At 26.8% G+C, this 24502-nt stretch overlaps 1 protein-coding gene across 1 annotated transcript; it reads left to right on the forward strand.

Annotated features, from left to right (window-relative positions):
• The first annotated feature begins 303 nt into the window (after positions 1-303).
• LOC123295069 (protein Tob1-like) lies at positions 304-16492 on the forward strand. Its single transcript, XM_044876282.1, has 3 exons — positions 304-448; positions 14536-15474; positions 15748-16492. The coding sequence occupies exons 2-3, from the start codon at positions 14714-14716 to the stop codon at positions 16238-16240; spliced, it is 1254 nt and encodes a 417-aa protein (XP_044732217.1). The 5' UTR covers positions 304-448; positions 14536-14713; the 3' UTR covers positions 16241-16492.
• The last annotated feature ends 8010 nt before the right edge of the window (positions 16493-24502 follow it).

The raw sequence follows: 24502 nt of genomic DNA on the forward strand, positions 1-24502 counted from the left end.
TGCCAAGAAGAAGGCGTCGTAAACGTCATCATCATATAATAACAGCAGCTGCGTAGGTTGGGGCGGTGTAAAGCTCTCATATAATGTATCAGTAATACTAAAATTTTAGTCTTGTATTTGGTATGGAAGTGGTCAGTTAAAAAAAACAACATATAACGACATTACATTTAAAATTAAATATAGTCACCTCATTTTTTTATATAAAATAATTTTTTAAACTATACCTACATACACAACAAAATATTTAAAAAAGTGAATTCCATTTTTTATGATCATCAAATCATTCATTTTAATAAATAATAAATATATATAAATGTACTCTTATTTATTTTAATAAAAAAAAATACAAAATAAAATAAAAGACAAGAGATTCATTTACAATTGAATGTATTGTAATGTGTTGTGCTTTACAGTGTTTAAGGGTACATGTGAATGAAGCTCTTCCGAAGTAAGTTCTACTTTTTTAACATGACATTTATTTTACACCACCATCAAAAAACATATGAAAATATAAATTTGTATTACATATACATTCACATATAACGGACGTATATGTATTTAGAAGTATATATATATATATATATATGTTTGGTTTATATATATTTGGTGTATAAGTATAGAGTAGTAAAAAGAGAACCCAGAAAACGAATTGTCGTATCGATTAGTTTTCATGAAGCTAGATAATATGTTTTAACAATGGTTCGTTTGTGAAAATTGTGTCAAACAATATTTCAGCTTAATTTTATATTCTTTTTTACTTCATTTTTCATTTTTATTCAAATTTATTGTAAGTAAATAAATATTATTATTATTAATTAATTTATTTTTATAACTTTCATTAACATATGGAAGTACCATAATTTTTTTTCAACAAATTTGATTAATTAAATTAAGTAGATATATAAACCTTGACTTTAATTTTTTTGTGGTTTCACTAAAAAAAAAAAACACCACCCTTGATATAAACAATAAAGAGATATTGTGTCTAGGTAATAATTAGTTTCTTCACATGAATTCAAATTAATTAATTTTTTTTTTCTTAAATCAAGTGAATTATTGTTTCTATACAAACAATATTATAATATAATAATTATTTTTAAAATCATTTTAAATGTGTTATCACGATATTTGTCACGATCGATAGTTTTAATCGTTTTTTTAATAAAATTTCGTGTATTTTGTATTCTTGATGTAAATTTATTATAAATATTAAAATGAATTAAATTTTTGTGAAAAAACAATTAATATTTGGGGCTATAGAATCTTGGAAATACAATTTTCTGATTCTAGACTAAATAATTGAGAAATATTTCCAAAATATATATTCAAAAATTAAAAGGTTTAAAATTGAAAACATATTTACATAGTTGTAAAAGAATGATGAATAGATTGACATATTTTAATTATATTTTTTTAAACAAAAAATCAATCTTATCAAATGTGACAAATTTAATTATTTAATTCGCTATTATATTTTGTTTATACAGTTTTAGATATGCAAAATTTTAAATATGAAATCGATTCGTAGATTTTTTTTATTTATATTTAGGTTCCAATTAGTAATTTCTTAATAAAAAGTGTATTTTAGTTTCAAAAATATCTCAAATAATTGAATATTAAATAAATTTTTTTTAAAACACATAGTATGTATTAGCAAATACTACTTCATAGTGGTTCATCATAAATTTAAAAATAGTTACTTTTAATATTATTAATAAAATAAAATAAGCACAGCTAAAAATACAATATGTTTTCCGCGCATTCCTTCACAAATAAACATATTAAAAGTATATCCCCAGGTTTGCTAACTATAACTATTTTATAGTACACCGCTAACCAAAATTACTATTATTAATCAATAATAAACTTTCTGTTGATTTTATGTGTTAAAATTGAGGAGAATACTTTGAATCGCAGTTTGATTTCACATAATTAAAAATTTTGACATAAAAATATTATATCTCTGTTATTAAACTTAAAACTTTTGAAAAGATATTAAAATTGGAGAATCAAAATTGTGTACACCTTGCGTGTATTATGTACTGAATGGATCAAAAAAACTTTTAACAAATAGAAAAACGACTTCAACAGAAAAACTTTTCCACAACAAATTAATATGCACTAAATAGGAAAAAAATTACGATAATATAATGTAGTTCAAATTATTGTTATTTTTGGAGTCGGTGTCAGCCAAGGAAACAACTCTGACAGAACATTTTGCTACAATAGCTTGGCTGACACCGACTCCAAAAATAACAATAATTTTAACTGCATTTTCTTTTTGTTAAAAATTTTTTTTATTTTGTGATGTTTAATGAATCTGAAGTAACTAATTTTTCACTAAAAAAAGAATCATCGAAATCGGTTGGCGTGATATTGAGTTATTCATTCCTTCTTGTCGTGCATACTTAATGCAAATTTAAGACTTTTATGGTCTTCTCATGGATGTCGTTGTCAGAACTCGACCAGAATCAAATGGGACAACACGAGAAGCACTAGCCTTCAAATAGATAAAGAATCAGTTCGCACAGTTGAAAGTTCTGAGGTAACACACATAAAAAAAATACAGTCGAATTGATAACCTTCCTTTTTGGTTCGTAGTCGGTTAAAAAATATACAAACTTTTATTTCGAATACTTCAAACTATTATTGATAAAACCAATTTTCATTCAATTCTAAAGTAATATTTTCTGGAATCGTCGTATTTTGATATCTTTCTGTTTTGCTAGGAAACAATATCAGTTTACTTTCGCTATAAGAAACCGTATACACTAAAGCAATTGGGATAGTTCCGCATATTTTTCACAGTTGGGGCTCTTGGGGATTTTAATATAATACCATTTGTCTTGACGATGTACCCATTGACTTTTGAATAATCTCTACTTTTTGGAAGTTAACTTCTCAATTTATTATTAATTCCCAACAGTAATTTGTTTTTAATCTAAATGAATGTTTAATATTTTAATTTCAAAATAGAATCAATACTGACTGAATTTTAAATCGTTTTGGATAACCCTATCTACGTACTACATACATATAAAATAATAATGTCAGACGTATATATGACTGTTGAACATCGTTATAATGAAATGTTGACGTTAATTCACCAGGGGAGAGCTGAATATATCGGATGATATTTCTCATCCTATAAAATTGTGTAATACATTTGCGATGATGCAAAATTGTTTAGTAACAAAAATAAATTTATGTTTTATTTTATTTTTCATGAATATTATTTATTCAATTTTTGAATTTACTAAATAAAATCAAATTTGTTATAACTTGGGAAAATTTAATTCGAAATTAAATTTAATTTTGATCACAACAAAATTTTTAGGCATATTCTAATGATTAACAAGTGTAAACAAATATGTAATTGGTTGAGTTAATTGTTGAAATACCATGTATAGATAGTGTTGATTACTCTGTCATATCACGCATACATACATGTCACACATATATAACGGATATTCCCATATAATACATACTATACAATTTACGCTCTCACGGGTAAACAGTGTGAAGTTCTCAAAAAAATTTTTCTTATTTTTTTATAAGAAATATTTTTTACATTTAAACTTTTGTTTTATCTCTAATGGTTTAAAAGATGGGTCCTACGGACCCAAGACTCAATTGACCTATGTTGCTCATTTACGAACTTGACCTCACTTTTTACGTCCTAAAAACGCTATAAAATTTCAGCTTGATATCTATATACGTTTTTGAGTAATCGTGATGACAGACGGACAGACAGACAACCGAAAATGGACTAATTAAGTGATTTTATGAACATCTATACCAAAATTTTTCATGTGGTATATCAATCATATATACATGTGGTATAAAAAGGTTGGGAATGTATAAAGCTACAAGCCCGATAGTTTTGTTGTGCTGGCTTTAAAAATAAATAACCAATATTAGAATCATAACTAAACATCTTGTCAATTACATTTAATGTGTCAATAGTGTGGTAAAATGACAGTAAATAAAAAGTTGGAATACATTTTAATACATCATTTAATCTAACCAGAATCTCTCAGATGGGTATTTTCATTCCTAATGATTTTCAAAAAATTTTTTGCAGAAATCATTGAGATTGTTTCAAATCTTTTAGCATTATCGGGAACATTCAATAACCATTCTGCAGGTTTTAATATAATTTAAAGACTATGTTATCAAATATAATTTCCATACTTTTTAATTTATATTAATGGTATATGTCATAAAATATGACGATCACATATATTTCTGCAATATTTAAATGGGTCATATTCTCCTAAATTAGGTTATTATATATTATGTAGTTAAAATTTTACTGGCTGTAATGGATTTTCTATTCTTCAAATTGCTATTTTCTCTGACAATAGATAACGTCGACCCAAATCTTCTTAAACAAAAACGAATCTTAAGCTAATGTACTATAGTAATCAATATATATTACGAGTAAATGAAAATTCAATATTAAGCAAAAATAATTTTAATAACCTTAAATCAATATCCAATACAGGTGTACAAGAACACAATAGTCTTTGTAATTTCGTCAATCGTAAATTTTATTATTTTATGTCAACATTAGATATAGATTTAAAATGTATCCAATTTCAATGAATCTATTTTATTCTCGTCAAATCAAAATTTATGCATTTGATAATACATGTTTTAATTTATTGACGAGGTTGATATTCGATTTATTGATCCCGTTATTCCCGTTATTTTAATAATCAAATTCAATACTTTTTTTTAAATTGTAAATCAAAGTAAAGTAAACCTTTTCGCATTTAAAGCACGTACTTCAGATCATTATGCCTTAAAAGTGAAAGAAAATTATTTGAGGAGGCTAAAAATTAAAAATTTAAACAGTTGTTCTGCACTCATAAACCCTGAAAGAGAAAAACTATTAAATTTTTTTATGATAGACAAGTATACCACCAGAACATCCCAAGTTCCTCGAATTCTATAGGCAACTTCCTTCTTTCTAACTAATTATTAAGCTATATTTATTAAAAATTGTTTTCAAAAAGAAAAGAGTTAAAAAAAACTTGAAATAGGCTAACAATAAAAATGATTCTTTAGTTTTTTTTCAAATAAAAATAATTTTTTTCTTACTTTGATCAGTTCCTTCAGTTTATGGTCTTTATCGAGGATGAAACTTTTGGTTGTAAAACCAAATATAATATTTTTACCCTTAATTTTGCATCCATGAGGGGTCGAATGCATTAAATTTGGCCCAATTTGAGTAATGAATGATGAAAATTAAAAAATAGCATGCAAGTATTAAAATTATTCTAAATTATTATTGTTTTCTTGATAAACAATAAACACAAATTTAGATGAATTGGTTACAATGTTGTACGTGTTTATCTGTCAGTTATTTTTGGTCAAGGATTTCAAATAAAAAAAATACATATAATATTTATTATTTATACAGTCATTATACCGTATAATTTACCATGTTCATACTGATGCATATTAATGAACTTTTTGTTTTTAATTTGTGAATTTTTTTTTACATACAAATTCATTCTTTTCTGAAAAAAATAACGTGATTAAATTTTGATGAACAAGAAATACTTTTGGCATTTTTAAATTGAAGAATAGATTTTATGACTAAAAAGACTACATAGTTAAGAGCCAGGCCAAAGAAAATTCGTTGAATTTACTAGAACTGAAAATTTGAGTATTGGTTATAGTAGTTGTGTACACACACATGCTGCGGATAGATAAGATTTATTTATGATTTCCGTGGTATTTATTTATTCATAGGTAAGGACTGACTGACCAGCCCTGTTCTAACACCTAACTGGCTGACAATCAAAACTGTTATTTATATACAATATACAATTTGTATAAGAATTTTCAGCTTTAGTAAATTCATTCATTCTGCATCGATTCGATAGCGTATATCTGACCCTTGTTCTACCGTTCGCTTGGCTGGCCGCAGTATGTGTGTGTACGTAACTTCTATAACGAATCCTCAAATTATCAGCTTTAGTAAATTTGACGAATTTCCTAGGGCCTGGCTCTTCCATTATATATCATCCATATTTCATCGTCTATGAAATAATAATATGTGACATTGGTTTGTTGGAAATTGTCTTGCGCAAAATTGCATATCAATTTCAAACATGCGAATAAAACTTAAATGATTGTCTTTTTAAAATCACAACGTATATATAACACGTAATCTAATATTGATAATATTTCATCATGAATAATATGATATGAACATTAACCTATAATTTTGTAAGCATACCAAGGGGGGGGGGTAGGTTGAGGCCGTTTCCCTGCCATGGATTTAAATTTACCATTGATTTAGTTAGCTAAGTATGCATTTATGCCAAAATACTGTTGAATTTATGAACTGTTTGGACAAAATTTTCTGATGTATGAGCTATATTGCTTGCTGTACAGTTTCATTAAAAACCATTCGCTAATTTTTGCGTGAAAGCGTAATAAACAAACAAACAAACAAGCATCCTTACTTTCACATTTATAATATATAGGGATTTATCATCAAGGAAAATTGTAGGAAAATACATTAACTTATTTAAATACTGATAAACTATTATTTAATGATATTGTGAATTTTGATTCATTTGGGACAAACTGCTGAGATTTCACAGTTCTTGGGTGACCTAATTTTAAAATTCATAACCGATTTAAAAGACCAGAACACATAACTCTCAAAAGTTCCAATATTAAAATTGATAATTTAGTTTTGATTATAATTTTAAAATCAATATAATTCAATTTGTTAGCTAATAATATTATTTGTGATGTCTTATTGGCATTCAGTAGGCATAGACATATCTATTTAAATAATATTTATTTAAAATATGTATGTATATGTTGTATATTTATAAGAATGAGGTTGCAGCAGCGATATAGATACTTCAGATCATTCAGCTGAAATTCTTCCTTGACATTTTCAAGTTCTATTTTCAACATTTGTTTTTTTTTTAACGATTTCGAAATGATGTTTATTGGAACATATGTGATTATTTAAATCGTACTAAATTTATATTGACTCATTAAAATTCATTAATTTGTGACCTGTAATTTATTTTTTTATTATTTTTAGTCAAGGATTTTAGAATCATTTTTCAAATTTTTATGATTTATTTTTATCACATTAAATTTTATGAATAACAAACTTGACAATTTCGCTCTTTTAAATTTAACTAGCTGACCCGGGGAACTTCGTACCGCCTAACAGTCGATTCTTTATTTTTTTATTGATTAATATTTGCATTAATAGATATTTATACGATATTAACGTCACTCTACTAACACTTAACCCCTCTACTAACACTTAAACTTTATGGTATGGTATTAAAGTTCAAATTGACTTTTAATTATTATTACGTATCTTCTGTATGGGAATATAGAAAAGTGTTGTTTTTAGACTTTCAGGCAATTTTTTTAATTTTTCTCTCCATAAGAACCATCCTCGTACTTCAAGGAATATTATAAAAAAAGAATTAGCAAAATCGGTTCGGCTGCTCCCGAGATTGGAAACACATTCAGTGATTCATTTTTATATTATAGATTACTCTGAAAACATTTGTTTTCTTATATCATTAATATTTTATGATATGAATGAAACTGTGAGAAGTTTTGCGAGACTGAAATCTCTTAAAGAATTTTGTATTCTTCTTATTAAATATCAAAAATGTTCTTGATTCAAGATAAAATTCCTTGCGTCAGCAAATCCTTTTTTTCTGAGGGTAAAAAATGAGTTTTTTGAGATTCATTTATCACCTGTCCCGTTGGCTGCCTGTAATCAAATCTTTCAAGCCAAATTTGATCCACTTCCCGGTTTTCAATTGAGATGAAGTTTTGCATGCACATTTAGTTTGAATGACAATGCAAGGTAAGGTTGTGGCGTCTTGATTTTCCAATCGCTTCCACCATATTTGATATATATACATTTTTTTTCGTCTTAAATTAAAAATTTTAATTGAAGAGACAAGCTTGTATTGTATTAAAAATTAGAAAATAATTTTATCTATGAGTCACTCATACCCGACTATTTGTAAAAACTTGAGGCGTTTAATATCAAGAATGAATCCAAAAATAATTAGGCATGTGGAGTAGATGAGGCGTTCCGATTCATTTTTGATATTTTAAATTGAACGCCTTAAGCTTTTACAATTATTCTGGTATGAGTGACTCATAGATAAAATTATTTTCTACTTTTTAGTACAATGAAAGCTTGTCTCGTAAAAATTATTTTTTATTAAAATTTTTTTATGAACACAGTATACAACATTTCATTTAATACATATTTTTCATAACACAAATAAAAATATCACGTAATCCAGTTGAATTAAATTCTATACCTTTTTTTGAATTAAATAATATGCAAATTTTATTTTAAAAAAAGAGTCAAATATTCTCTTTGTATAAAGATTAAAATAAAAATAAACCGCATAATACCATTTTATTTTTAAAATAAATAAAATAATAATCGTAATAATTCCAATTTCATTCATTCTAAATATAATAACACAAATAACATTTAATAACAGTCATCATTTTTTTTTAATATTAAAGAAAATATATTATTTATGTAATAATAACACACGATAAATATATTACAATCGGGAGTGTAGTGAGTGTAATGTTTGTAACGTTGTAACATGTAACATGTAACGACGTAACGTATGTATGGTACACATTCAGGTCGTATAATATTGATCCAGGAAACTCAAGTATAAAACGACCACACAAACACACACATCACATACACAAAACCATCAACTCTGAGCTGTGTGTGTGTAATCTGTAATGTATTCATTTTGGTGTGTGATATTTACAAGCAAATAATGTTAAACACTTCGGTACAAATAGTAACATTGTGTACCAAATAATTATTACTCTGTATATTACAAGTTTTGTCCAAAGTTTGTAATGAGTAGAAACATTGCTTGTTCGAACAAATAGCCCACGAGACAGTACCCTTTTTTGTCAAATGATTAGAGAACTAAGCAGGGAATTTGTCGGATCCTATGACCACTTGATACAATTAAAAAGAACGAGAGGTGTCGTTAGCACCCGGTAGGAACTATGTTCCTTTCGTACAAATAACAATAATTGCAATCTAATATATATATAAAATGCGGATGTTTGTTTGCGGTGGGTGGTTGTGGGTGGCATTCGGAAATTTTCCAGAAAAATTGTCTGGAATGATCTAGAAAGTTCCAAAATGTGTGTAACGGTCAAAATCGATTTTCTAGGAAATTCTAGAAATTTCTACAAATGACCTAGAAAGTTTGTTTAAACCGACAACTATAATCATGATGAACTTTAAACTGACCGCCGAAAGCTTTACGACCAGTAAAACTATCAAGCCAGAACCGGTCACGAACTTTCTGATATACAACTAAATATTCTAGAGTGTTCTGGTGCTAGAAATTGCGAAATTCGACGATATATAAACCAAAATCCAGTGACTTTCCGTCAGTCTGATCGTGTTTACAGTCGAGAGAAGATTAATTGAAATTAAGAGTGAAAGTAATAAAACAAATTCAAGTGATTTTGACAAGTGAAAAAGAACGAACTATTTGAATATTCTAGAGTGTTCTGGTACTAGAACTTAAGCATTCATTTGATATACTCTATATACACCGTATGTTTAATGGTCGAATAAGTCTTTCAATATCTAAGATAGAAATCTATAATATTTACGTTAAAAATGGATCCTTAAATATTATTTATACCATTAAACATGCGATGTATTTTAACCCGAGCAACGCCGGGTTTGGCTGCTAGTTAATTATAAATATCAGTTTTGTGGTAGGCTACTTTGCAAATTTTTTTATTTTTCCTTTTTCGCTACTTTTGCATTTATCTGCTTTGTCTAATTTGTTTTTTTCATTTTTTCTTGCACGATACTATTTGCATATCTGTGCATTTGTAATTCTGAAAATTTAAAGTATTAATTTAAAAAGTTAAATACTTATTTTATTCTTTAGAGAATTAAATGTTATAGCTACTTTAACTCTATACTTTATGCATGCATTGTAATATTAGTTTAAAGAAGACGTACTTCTGATTTAGTAGTCAACCCAATATGTGTTTGCATTACCCACAATTTAATTGATCAGGATATTTTTCTTGTGGTTAATACTGGTTTTGGAAGATGAAACTACAAACTGCAGTATTCTTATTTGTATTTTTATAAAGGTCATTATGTTTTAAGTACTTATTTAAATATATAAATGTAATTTAAGAAATTCTAAGGCCTTGAATTATGGGAACTACATAAGTAATCAATTGCATTGTTTAGTATAAGATAAACGTTGGATACTTTGTACAGATTATTCAACATATGTTAAACTAGCGACCCGCCCCGGCTTCGCACGGGTGCAATGCTGATACTAAATACACTACAGAAAAACTGTGAACGTTGTATATAAAAACATAGCGGCCCGCTCTGGCTTCGCACGGGTATAAAATATATAGCCTATGTGATTAAAATCGATCCAGTAGTTTTGATTTATTCATTACTGCCCGTGGCCCGCAGTTAAATTTGGAGTAAAACAATCCCCCTTTCCCTATACCATGAAGATTTCCTGCTATCTTTGGAATATCTAAATTCATACACTACATTTTTACTTATTTACTTTTTACATTTTTAACTATTTATCTCAAAAATAGCAGTACTTCTCCATTATTTAATGGATATTATTATACATATAAACCTTCCTCTTGAATCACTCTATCTATTAAAAAAAACCGCATCAAAATCCGTTGCGTAGTTTCAAAGATTTAAGCATACAAAGGGACATAGGGACAGAGAAAGCGACTTTGTTTTATACTATGTAGTGATGTGCAAAAGTACCCCATACAAAATCTTATAGCTTAGTTAAATCGTTTTTATATTTCATACAATTTCATTATTCTGCAATGACAAGCTGTAATATAAGATATCGTTGATAGTTCACATGTTAACTTTATAAATTCGTTGATAGCAACTGACATCGGAAAATGATAAATATAAGTGTTGATAAAAAGGTTGAAATAAGGATATAGTTTTTGTACGAAAGTAAGGCAACTCCCTGTCCAGACAAGTCAATCGAATGAATCAAAATAGATATCGTGAGGTTCACAAAAAAATATGAACCCGAAAAATGTTAAACGAACTTTTCGAAATTCAATTAAAATACTTTCTAGCACCTTTCAAAAAAGAAGCGAGGAAGTTTAGGACCGATTTACTATGTTACTTTCATAATTTTTACTATATTTTTCCTCTTTTAGAATAAAATAGAAGATTAAAAATGATATTAAAAGGTTTTGCAGAATCAAAGCCAAAAGCCTTTTAACTGAATCAACTATAAAAGCTTACAGAAAGCATTGTTTTTTTTATTAATGTATCATATATATGATACATTCGTGGAAAGAAACGTGTTATGGTTAAATAATAAATATTGCTGCTATACATGTATAGTGACACTTCACCAAAGCTGAATATTGTAACAAAATGATATTACATAACGACTATGTTAGTTTATTATTATCGCCTTGTCAACCAATAATCGTGGTTCTGTAATCTATACTAATAGAAAGTACAAATACTAAAGTTACCGAATAAAAATAATTTATTAAATTTCATATTCAGTATTGGGTAAAAAAATTGATTAAATTTGTCATTCAATTCAGCGTTCCTACCAAAAATTTCTTCCTAAAAATCGTAGAAAATGTGAAAATTCAAGTGTTTCGCGATGCAATAGAGACAGAACAGATGTAAATCAGATGTCATTGCAAAATTATCATTAAAAAATAGATAGAATTATAGTAAAACACGTTTTTAAAGCGGATTACGAATTATAAAATAATGAAATTTTGAAGCTGAAAGCATAATATAATAATGATAAAATAGATTCTTCAGTGCGGCTAATGCATATCCCCCATATAAATAATATATTTTGTGATAGCTATGTAAAACACATTATAAAGTTTAAACAAATTCTGAGAACTTAGCCTAATTTTGTAACTGAAAATCAATAGAGTTCATGAAAGTTCACATACATATACGATTCATTCAATAGCATAAACCTATACAATTTATTTGTAGAACAGATAAAAAAGAGTTTTCTGGCTGTAGGTACAATTTTATAAGGAACATTTCTTACATTTAAACTTTTGGTCTATCTCTAACACTTTACAAGATGGGTCTTATGGACTCAAAATCCAATTGATTTAGGTTGCTCATTTACGAACTCGATTTCACTTTTTACGTCCTGAGCAACGCTGTAAAAATTTCACTTTGACATCTTGTTTCGTTTTTGAGTTATCGTCTTGTCAACCGGACAAACAGACGACCGGAAATAGACTAATTAGGTGATTTTATGAACATCTATATAAAAATTTTGTTCATAGCATCAATATTTTTAAGCGTTACAAACTTGGAAGGACTAAACCTAATATATCTTGATATATTTCATATACATGGTATAAAAATAGCTTAAACTGAAATAAGCGCGTTTTATTATATAGAGAATTTTTATTATCATTATTACGATATCGGAACGGATTTTATTTAATATTTTACAGACTTGGGAATATCAAATTATTAAATAACATTTTATGCATGGCTGGAATAATTATCGTCTATTATTAAACTTTAATAAATAATAAGTATATTGATTATGTCAGATTGAAAGTGGGTGTAAATATTGTTTTTTTTTCTCTCTGATAAAATAGTTTCATTCGTTTGATAGGTTTTTGTATTTTTCTATAAACAGAAATTAAATATGTAAACACACTAAAAACTTAAGAACCAAAAACTAACGCTAAAGTATTAAGGAATTGGTCGAAAAATTAATTCAAATAGACAATCAAGAATTACACTGTTTTTTAAGTTAAATCAAAAGTTTTTTTCAGTGTTTTTTAGATTATAATTTGTTTTACCATTGATAAATAGTTTATGTAAATAATTATTATAAATAATATATTATATAATGATCGATCAATAAAAACCTAAAATTAGCAAGTATATAATAAATGCCGCTGCTTTTAAACTAGTTAATAGTTATACAGCGATGGCCTTCTATACGATTGGATTATAATACTCCTTCGAGTCCTTAGGCGTCCTACTAAATATTTGCAATGGCAGTCCTTCAATTAGAAGATTCTAATGTGAATGAGAGTTCCAACGAGGACACCGCTTCCATATTCTGACAAAAAGCTAAACAGAAGGTTTTATATTGACTATTGTGAATATCATTTTTCCTCGATGTCTTAAAATAGAACTATGATAACTGGTTTAAATTGATGGGCATTATAAAACGGTAGTAATTTACAACAATACTGTTCAAATGTATAATTGAACTGTCTAATAAAAAAGCCCATTCTTGTAATGGTTTAGATCATGCATGGGCGAGTTATTTGAAGTCGAAGTCACCATTGTTATAACTTTATTGTTTGACATAAACTTTACTGTGTATCTCTTTATCCAAGTCCGCATTACTCTAAGAGGAGCAAGCGAGACGTGTATACGAATCTTCTACCTATCTCAGTTTCTCTAATAGTTAATTCTCTAAAAAATGTTATCTCTCTGTCTTACTCGTATTTTAGGTTGTCGCTGGTTAGGTTGACACTATCTTACTCGTATTTTAAGTGAGGAGTCCGAGGGACTTCTCTAAGTTACATTTGCCCATGCCTGTATTTGAATAAAAGAACTTCTGTCGATAATAAAAACATAATCCATTACTACCCACTTAAAATCATTATTTATACGTCATAAAAATCGTACATAATATCATAAATATGCAATATACTGTACAAATATGATTTGTTAAGTGACTTTCCATGCAATTGACGTTGCTAATTTGTTAGGTTTCCATACACAATTTAAGATTCTAATAAGAAAAAAAAATCAATTTTATGTGAAGCATATCGAATTCGCCATTTATTTATTTTTTTTTATTATTATATTTTCATTCATTGTATATATTTTCAATTATATTTGTAATTATTATAGATGCATATGCCTCAATTGTAGAATTTATTACAGATAAATGCATATACGCAATTCTTTATACTTACGTATAATTTGACAATGAATCACGTGTTTACCTAACCAAGGAGACAGTTACTCTAAGATCGATTTTCACAGCGGCTAACAAGCGTTTTATCAGTTTAAAAAAATTTTGATTTTATCATAAAAAATATTATGTTTTTTTGAAATCAATTCTCTCTTTACTTTCCTTATTTGTATAATAATAAATATAGCAACTAGTTTTTTGATATAACTATAGGTAAGAATGTAGGACCAGTGTAGATATTGAGTCAATTCATTTTAGTAATAATGACAGAATGAAAAGCCTAAGTTAAGTTGCGTCCACAATAGTTAGGAACTTTCCAGATTTTAAATCCAAAGAAACACATGATAGCAGTGGAGTAAAATTGCACTCAGGGCCAATTATTATCTTTAATTTATTATTATAATACATAAAGGTCTTGGCATTGTTAGTTTATTGCAAAGTAAGCATAATATATAACTAATTTTTGTTTCTTTATTTGTTACAGATAAGAAATATTAAAAGAATCGACAACGACCACTTCCTGCACCAATTTCACCGTGTCAAAAATAAACGGCTTCACCATACAGTCCATACAATCAACAAAAATTCTACCCCCGTCGGCATATGACTTTATAATTCAAAGAACAAACGAACTATCGATACAAAACCATAAGAAACCAAAGATGCATATAGAAGTACAAGTCGCATTAAATTTTGTAATTTCATATTTATATAATAAATTACCAAGGCGGCGTGTGAATATATTCGGTGAGGAATTGGAAAAAGCATTAAAAGACAAATTTAAAGGGCATTGGTATCCAGAAAAGCCATTCAAAGGATCAGCATTTCGTTGTTTGAAAACCGGTGATCCAGTCGATCCAGTATTAGAACGTGCAGCTAAAGAAAGTGGTGTGCCAATACAGGATGTTTTAGAAAATTTACCACAAGAGTTAGCTGTTTGGGTTGATCCAGGTGAAGTGAGTTATCGTATTGGTGAAAAAGGTGCAGTTAAAGTTTTATTTAGTGAATCGGCGGATCCTCAAGATGAAACATCTGCTGATCGTGAGGTGACTAAAACATTTAACCCTGAAGCTCAATGTTTCCGGCCAATTGATGCGGTTGGTTGTAGTCTAAGCGGGCTTAGTCTATCACCAAAATCGAATACACCATTCAATCAAGCTGGACCTGTTGGTCCAACTCAATTGATATCGACCGTGTCAACGAGTGCAGCTGGTAATTTACCGAATGGTGTTACTGGACATCTTGCAACATCTTCGTCTGCACCATCACCAACATCACTCAATACATCATTCAAAGGGTCACCTAGTCCTGTACCAGCATTCATACCAAGAACTACACAACCGTTAACCTTTACAACTGCCACGTTTGCACAAACCAAATTTGGCAGCACCAAACTTAAAACAAGCAGTAAACGTGCCAACAGGTATGTATTTATTTCCATAGAATACTATAACCTGATCGGATTTAAGCAAAAGGTCCCTGCAAAAATACGCAATCTGTGCAGGAATAGATGAGAAATTTTGAGAAGTTCTTTTTAAACTAAACCAAAAAGTTTATTCTGTATGACTAAATATCATTATTATTGGCATTCGGCCCTTTCCTTCTTCTTGAGACTGAATTCTTGCTTCAATTTATTCTTTTTTTTACCTCAGAATTCGATCAAGCCATGTACTAATTACCAAATATTTGTTTTCAGAATGTCACCTACAGAATTTTCAAATTATATTAAGCAAAGAGCAATGCAACAACAAATACATCATCATCACCATCACCAACATCATCCTCAAGGTGGCATTGCTCCATCTCAAACATCACCAGGAGGCCGTTCATTATCTCCATTGTCAGGTGGACATCAAACAAACGATCCATCTGCATACTTCTTCCAACCTGGTCCATATCATCCACAATTCCCACATCGTAACATGTTTGATTCAACACCTAATAATCAGTATATGCCTGAAATGTATTCGAATAATTCTAAATTTCCATCTTCGTACCTGGAACCAAGTATTGGCCAACAGTTCTATGCTGGTATCAATGGCTCACCAGTTGGAGTTAATACACCATCAAACAACACCAACAATGGTCAACAAGACAGTAAACTCCTTGACGGTTTGAATAACTTTAGTTTGGGCAGTGTCGGCTCGTATCCAGCCAATCAATATCAACATTTACTTGTTGCAAATTAGTTCTGATGCTATTAGGTAATTGTCAAGTGCACGCCTAGCACATTTTACCGGATCAACATTTTCCTTCTCCCTCATATAATTTCTGCTCCTAGACAGTCAACTGACAACAAACAACAGACAAACATCTTCCATGGGCGCAAATACTTACTAGCTGCTAACACAAACAAAACTGACTTCTCAGGAGTACTGGATCGCGTTGTACTCAATATATACTGTTTGTTAAGTTATTTATTAAATCAATTTTTTAACCTACCAAATTGTTTTCTTAATGCATGAAGAATGAATTTATTATCTCTATCTCAAACACAAATTGATTTTTATTGAAATTCATTTACTGTTTGAGACAGTCCTAAGAAATCATTCTAAAAGTATCATTCAAACATAAAACCCTGTTCTTAATTCTGGGAATGTTTCTACGTTTATTTGTCACGCATTCAATTGCATTTGTTTTGTTTCAAAATGACACCATTTAAAAAAAAAAACATAACCAAACAAAAATGCACTTTATGTTTGCTATCTTTGCGCATCATCACATCTTAATGGCTGGTTGAAATTATGTTCTGAAAATTAATTTACATTCTCAGCAGCAGGAACATGTGATATACATTCAAGAAATTACATCTGTTCATGTAAATTAATGTATCATTAATAAAACGTTAATGCTACATTGATACCAAGACAATGCAACGTCATACACCCAATCAAAACAAAAAAAATTGCTTACCAAATATCAAGATCTTAAAATTCGAAATTTTTCGGTGTGTGATGGCCATTTTTGTCTACTTAAATAAAATTTATAAATAAAAATAATTATTAATTATCTTTCATCTGAGGTGATTTTTTATACATTAGATAAATTTTGTATATTATTTTTTCACGGGCTTTACTAGTATATTATATATATTAGCGACAAATTTATACTATATTCGAAAAGTAATTAAAAAAAAAACTCGATATAATAAAAATAAATAGAATTTTATAGAAGAATTTTTTTATTTTGTACATAAAAAAGAATATTTAATATTATTATTATTAATTATTATATAAAAAAAAAAGTAAAAAAATAAAACAAAACTAATATTTAAATTTTTGTAACAATTTTTTTTATTGTGTATATGTATATCTCACGAAGTGTTTCTAGTCCCAATAATTATTTATATAAAAAAATCAATTTTTTTATTCAATTTTTCATGCAATATATTAAATATTATTAATTATTATTTTTTTTAAATTAAGCCAATAATTAAACTGAAACAAATCAAATATTTTTTTCTTTCACAATAGTTAAAAATTTCACGAAACAATTTTATATTTTTATCTTCTAAATTGTTTCAGTTTAATTTGAATTTTTTTAAATTAAAAATCTGTTTTTTTTATTAAAAACCAAAAAACCAAAAATTTTCTATACATTGGCATATCACTAGTGATGTTTTAGTAAAAAAAAAAAAAGTGATTTGTTACGTTAATATATGAGCAGGTTATATAGTTTCTAATATAGCTTTATGATACAATATTTATAATATATTAATAATTAAAAAAAAAAATATTTATATAAAACAAATAATAAAATAAAAAAACGTAACCAATCGGGGAGCGCACTTCGTCGATACTTTTTATACCTTTTTGCTATTTTATAATCTTGAGACTTTTAAAAAAAAAAGCGAAGCGGGTTCATTCGTTTTGTGTCGTTAGAAACATAAATATTTTAGTTTAAATTCGTAGACTGAATTTATTAAAAAAAAAATACAAACAATAGCCAATCTGCTAATTTTGGTCTTATTTCTATAATTTATATTTTAGTACCATTTTTTTATTTATGTTAAGGATCTAAATTGGCAGAAAATTATTTTTAAAAACAGGTTTCAAGTATTTTCAACTGCATACATGTTAATCGACAACGTTAACTTAGCACTATCTCAATTATTTAATAATTTTTTGTATGAAAATGTTTTTATATAATTTGGAACAAAACTATATATTCTTTAGGTTTAACTGCCTCAAAATAATCCGTCAAAAACAATGTATTTAAAAAATGAAACAAAAATTATATAAAAACATTTTACAAAAAAAAAAAAAAAAGATTTTTGAAAATATTAAAATGATACGTATCACCTGTGGTAGCTAAAAAGTACCTGCTATATAAAAAAATGACCCAAATAATTGAACATCATGATGTATAAAAAAAAAAGCGCACTGTATAAAAAAAATGACTGCTAGGAGTCAATAAAAATTAGCAGAATCTGCGCTTTAAAATTTAAATTTAAAAAAAAACTACCTACCTAAACTACCTAAATACAATATTCATTAAAAAAAAGATTTTAGATTTTAAGAATAAAAAATAATTAATAAAATTTTAGATGTGATTATAATATATAATATATATTTTTTATTATTGAAAATAATTATAGTTTTTGATGGAAAAACAGGCGTCAGGGCCACAACTTGTAGTGAAGTATAATATTTAAGTAGGGATAAATGTATTTTCAAAAAAAGTAATAATTCTTATCTATGTATTTCATTGGATAAAACACTTTTGGAAAGTATTTTGGCGGGAAAAATAAAACGTCTAATAATATTTAAATTCAATACGTATAGAGTCAATTACTTCAAAATTCTCAAACTTTATCCAAAAAAACAAAGTATGGAATTATTATTCTTTTTTTAATAAACTATGATGACACCATCTCAAATTGAAACAGTCAGTATTGTTCTATGTCGTTGTGTCATTTTTTACAATCCGGCGGATAAACAAATCTTAAACTTAAAATAAAATGGAATGTCAAAAATATTGAATGAAAAAATATTTGTATGCATGATCCGAAAATGTGCTAGGCTTTCTGTGAAATATATCCGTCGGATTATTCATTTTTTTTATATTAGTCGCTTATTATTTAAAAAAAATTTTTGTAGATAAAAAAATACCTTTTTTATTATATAAATATATTCATATTTTTTCTAACACAGCATAATAAATATATAATTTCAATTAATTGTTTTTAAAAGATACTTTTTTTTAAATAATGACTAGATTGAAGCTTTGATTGAATTATATATTGTATTATTATTATTATTATAATGAATTTTGTTACTACTTTTATTTTATTTTTTCACCGTTGATATATGGATTTTTATTAAATGTATTTTATAAAGCATTGTTGATTTTTATTGAATATATATATTTTGTTAAATAATTCATTAATTTGTGTTTTATTTTATTTTTATTATTCATTCAAATTAAGTTCAATGAAATTGTTAGTCAGATTCATGTTGATTAAAGATAAAATCGATCACAAGAGATGGACTTGAGAGAATTAATGAAACTCTGTGCGACGTTTCGAATCCTGTTTATTCTTTATCAAGCACTAGAATTAAAAATAACATTAGTAATAAGTGGAAAATTAATATAAATTTCAAACTAAATTAAATTAAACTAACCTTAAAGTTTTTGTCGTATTAGTAATTAAATATTTTATTTGAACTACTACGATTTGAAAACTCAGGTTAGTTTAATTTCAGTTTGTTTGAAATTGATTTTAATAGTCCCCTTTAAATTAAGTAAATTACTGTATATTCAATATTGCTATTTTCGTTTATAATTCCAGAGCTTGATGAAGAATCAATCAGATTCGAAACGTCGCTCATTTTGCAGTCCACCTACCGCGATTTACATTCAATTAAATTTAAAGTGTATGTAACTTAATCTGAATGGACTTTTTTTTCATTTCAGTTATTATTTTCTTTTCTTTATTATTTTTGGAATACTTTTAAAAAAGATATCCCCAGACGATATAAACGTATTTCATTCTCAATAATATAATGTGATATGTAAGTTATCTGAATTTGTTTTTAAGTCTAAGTTTTGTGTAATATATTTTAAACTTGAATATTAAGCCCCTTTTTTATATTGAAAAAAAAAATTACTGCAGGGCAGTGTTGAACTCATTTAAAAAATAATGATCTTGATATATTATTATTGATTGGGCAGTTTGATTACTAATTAATATTTAAAAGTACCTGAAAATCAAATAATTATTTTGAGATTATAAAACATTTGGGAGCATTAAATAAAATAAATACATAAATAGCACTCCAAACTTATCATCAAATTTGTTTATATATGAAAAACTTATCGTAAAATTTTATCATCTATTTGCATGAAATTTTGAATTATATTTTTAAATGCAAACATAGTTTATGATTCGTTTGATCGAGTCCAAGGTTATAATCTTTACGGATATTATTTCTTACTGCATTTAATTATTATTTTATTTATTAATTAATTAAATTTCCATAAAAATTCATTGGAAAATGTTTATGTAAAATATAAATTCAAAAATATTGATAAAATAATAATTTAACCACTACTTACTCACCCAAAACTTTTATTTTTTAATAAAGGGCAGATACATATATCCGGCCTACTTGCTCAAAATATTAATGCAGTAATTTTGGACTAAAAAAATGTTATATAGGACAAGGACATTGTAGTTGGTAAGGAATAACGTCTGTTTAGTGTTATAAACCTTGAAATCCAATCTAAGATCTAATTTAAATTCTGTGAATCAATGTTTGAAAATGAATTAAATGAAGAACGTGGTAGAATTTCACTGTGATCTACCATCCGTTTGTAAATAATTGATCAGTGATTCTAAGTCATAAATTTTTGCAACGATTCTTCCAAAAATCAAAATTAATAGTTAAGTAACATTTTTGGTTGATGAAAACTGAAAACAAACTAATTCGACGTTCGTCAATATGTTTATAACCGATTTATTTACAAAATTGGTGGCAATGACACACGACGAAAATATTACAAATGACTTATCTATGTTTGGATTTACGACAGTCAAATTGAAATTTGTTAGATTCGGATCCGTCTCAATCTCAAATATGCATAGAAAAATTACGTACGTTCAGTATTCGATAATGACTATATAAACATAAAACTTATACATATATAGCAGATATGTTATACAAGTTGCATATTATACTACTAAATTGTGTTAATTTATTGGTATTTTTCCAGAGACATACAAAATAATATTATTATTAATTGAATACAATAATTAAATAAGTAATTAATATTTTAAAAAAATTTGTTAAGATAGAAACAATCTTGTATTGTGGATACTAAAAACAAGAATAGGATTTTATTTACGACAATGTGGACACTTGCACTAGTTAATTTCATTTAATAAATGCAGTGTTCAAAATGTATTTTTATTCGTTGTACACTTAAAGTAAACAAAAATTGAACCAATATTGAATAATTTTTTACTGGGAATTTTAATTTAGTTAGACAATCATTATTTAAGTTATTGTTTTTGATGCCGGTAAGATATTTCGTCTCTTTTTTCTTCGATTTCGAAGTTTAAGACTTTGTGTACGTTGACACACGACAAACACACTATAATAGTCAATACAATTGAATTAAATTATTCGAAAAAAGAGGAGAAAGTTTCAGAATTATACTTTTATAAAATTAGAAAATATTAACCCACTGTAAAATTTTAATCTAGAATGATGTGCAAATTATTTTCACGTGATTAAAGGCATAGCAATAAAAGTATAATCGAAAAAGTTAGAAGAATATATTCTGAAAGAAGACTTCTTATATTAAAAATAAACTTCAAACAAAAGAGCTCAAACGAATGTGCTTTAGACTAAACGACTGAAATAAAACTTCTTTAGCTCCTATCTTTTGGTGTAAATACTTGTTACAAATAAAATAGAATATTATTTATAAGATTATTAAGTAATAAAAACAAAACAAAAATTTAATACACATGAGCTGGTTTGGAACGCTGGTCTCCGGTTATTGGAGTCCAGTGTTCTGCCACTAAGCTACTGGGCCTCTGTATAATTGTATAATATTTTATATACTTACAGTATGACATGATTCTTATGTTGTTCTTCTATCTTCACTAACATATATCTTGCTCTCAACTTGACCACACTTTTCGTAACAAGCTTGATCTCTTTCTATCTTCACTAACTTATTCCTCTCAACTTAATCACACTTTTCGTAACAAGCTTGATCACACATTTTCGTAACATTCTGATCATACATTCACCAGTTTACTCCTCAAGTCAAGCGTGCTTAAAGAAGTTTTATTTCAAAAATCTATAAAATGTATTTAAAGGACTCGTTCTTTTTCTTAGGGGATGCTCCTTTTTTCACAATATTTAAGAATAGCACATTCGTCACCTCAACATCAAAGAACACATTTTACACAGCCAACTATATTTATTTTAGTTATTTGATAAACATTATTTCTAACAAATGTCCAGACTCATAGATTCAGATAGGTTCATTTTTTATGACTAGTGAGTGTACTTTTTTTAATTTATTAACCATTTATCGAAATTTTATTTAGCATTGTGATATTATTATTCAAAAAAATTTAGAAGTATAATAAACTACAATGTAGAGTTGGAGTATATGAAATATTTTTGATACCAAAGTAATTATAATGTTAAATAGTACTATCAATCTGCCATTGTGGTCTTTCCTGTGGCCTCTTACAAAAAGTATAAAACCACACTGTTTATTGGCGAGCAACGTGTCACTATTTAAAAAAATATAATAAAAATGGGCAATTTTAACTAAATGTTAAAATTAATCACATTTTAAATCATAATTATAAGACACAAACAGTTTGTTTCTAGTCTTTATTATATTCTGAACTGTCAACGAACAAATAAAAAATAAAAATACAAAATTAAAATTGATATTCCTCAAAAACGAGTTGATATTAATGTCTATGTTTTTTGTCTTTGTAATATAAATGTTATAAATGTATAAAACAGATTTTTCCTCAATGATATGGTATTTTTCCAAAAAAAAAAACAAAGTGTGCAATAATTAAACAAATCCCTTTGTAAAGTAGTTTGTAGATATTAGATAAAATAATATCCCTCCACCATGTATATTTTTTCATGGCTTTTTGAAAATTATAAAGAAAAAAATATATAAAAAAAATACAAAAAAAAAAAACGAGAAATTGATATTAAATATAATTATGTGTAATTTTAAATATTCAAAAAAATATAAGAAAATAAACCAAAAAAAATTAATAAAAATACGCTATATTTTTTTTAATTCTACACATATTTAAATGCACTCTTAAAATACGCTCTAAAATAGTAAAAAAAAATCTTCATAACCTCAAAATTTGAGATATAAGCACGAAAATGTTTCAAATATTTTCTATACCAAAAAAAATTCTCGTTAAAAAATTGTTTTTACTCGCTGTCTAAACGTAAAAAAATTTATACTTTTCTTACAAAAAAAAAAATCAAAATTGTATACTTATTAATATATAATAAGAAGAGCTCTTTTGACACTTATTTATGCCTTTCTTGAAAGGGTGCCTGAACCCAATTTAATAAAAATGTATATGTTTATATCCGTGTAAAATCAATGGTTTTTTGATTAAAAATAAAAACTTATTTTATTACGCAACAAAAGGATATATGCGGGTTGCATGAGTTGCATTTTTATAAAAAAAAAATGATCCAGTTTTTAATCGATTGATCTTGATCGATTAATGATCCTCCAATTAAAAACCAAAACAATTTTGAAAAAAAAGCACTCATCAGCGCGTCGCTACAAAAATGTACATGAAAATATTATATAGATGATCATAAAGTTATTTTATATACGGGCTTGTATGTACTTGCATTTTATCTCATTAATTAAAACAATTTGTAAATAAAAACCAAAAAAATCGATATAATATAACTAATATTTCATATTTAATAACAATATATATATATTTATAATGTCAGTTTCTATTTTTTAATATTTTACTTATAACTGATTTAAATTTAATTATAGATACTTTCGTATTTATAAATATAAATATAATAATTATACCAAAAATATTCAAATATTGTGGATTTAAGATTAAACCTTTAGGTAAATACCAAAAAACTTATAATAACCAAAAACGGTATATTATTTTATTTTTTCATCTTTCATTTTGATACAGTATTTTTGACTAGAACAAATTTTGTCAGAATTTTCTTTTCTTTTTACTAGAAAATTAAAATTTAGCTCCAGACGAAAAACAAATTACGTTTGCAACCACTCAAAGTAATTAAGATAGCTAAACGATGACTTTCAACGAAATAAAAACTATTTAAAGGACCAGGTACTCAACATATAGAAAATTTGAGACCTGTCAAATTGGTTGTAACTGTAGTCTACGACATCCTAAACAAATATTCATGGTCGCAAAGTTCGATTGTCAACTGGAA

The sequence above is a fragment of the Chrysoperla carnea genome, chromosome 3 (assembly GCF_905475395.1).
Source record: "Chrysoperla carnea chromosome 3, inChrCarn1.1, whole genome shotgun sequence".
In the NCBI taxonomy this organism is placed as follows: domain Eukaryota; kingdom Metazoa; phylum Arthropoda; class Insecta; order Neuroptera; family Chrysopidae; genus Chrysoperla; species Chrysoperla carnea.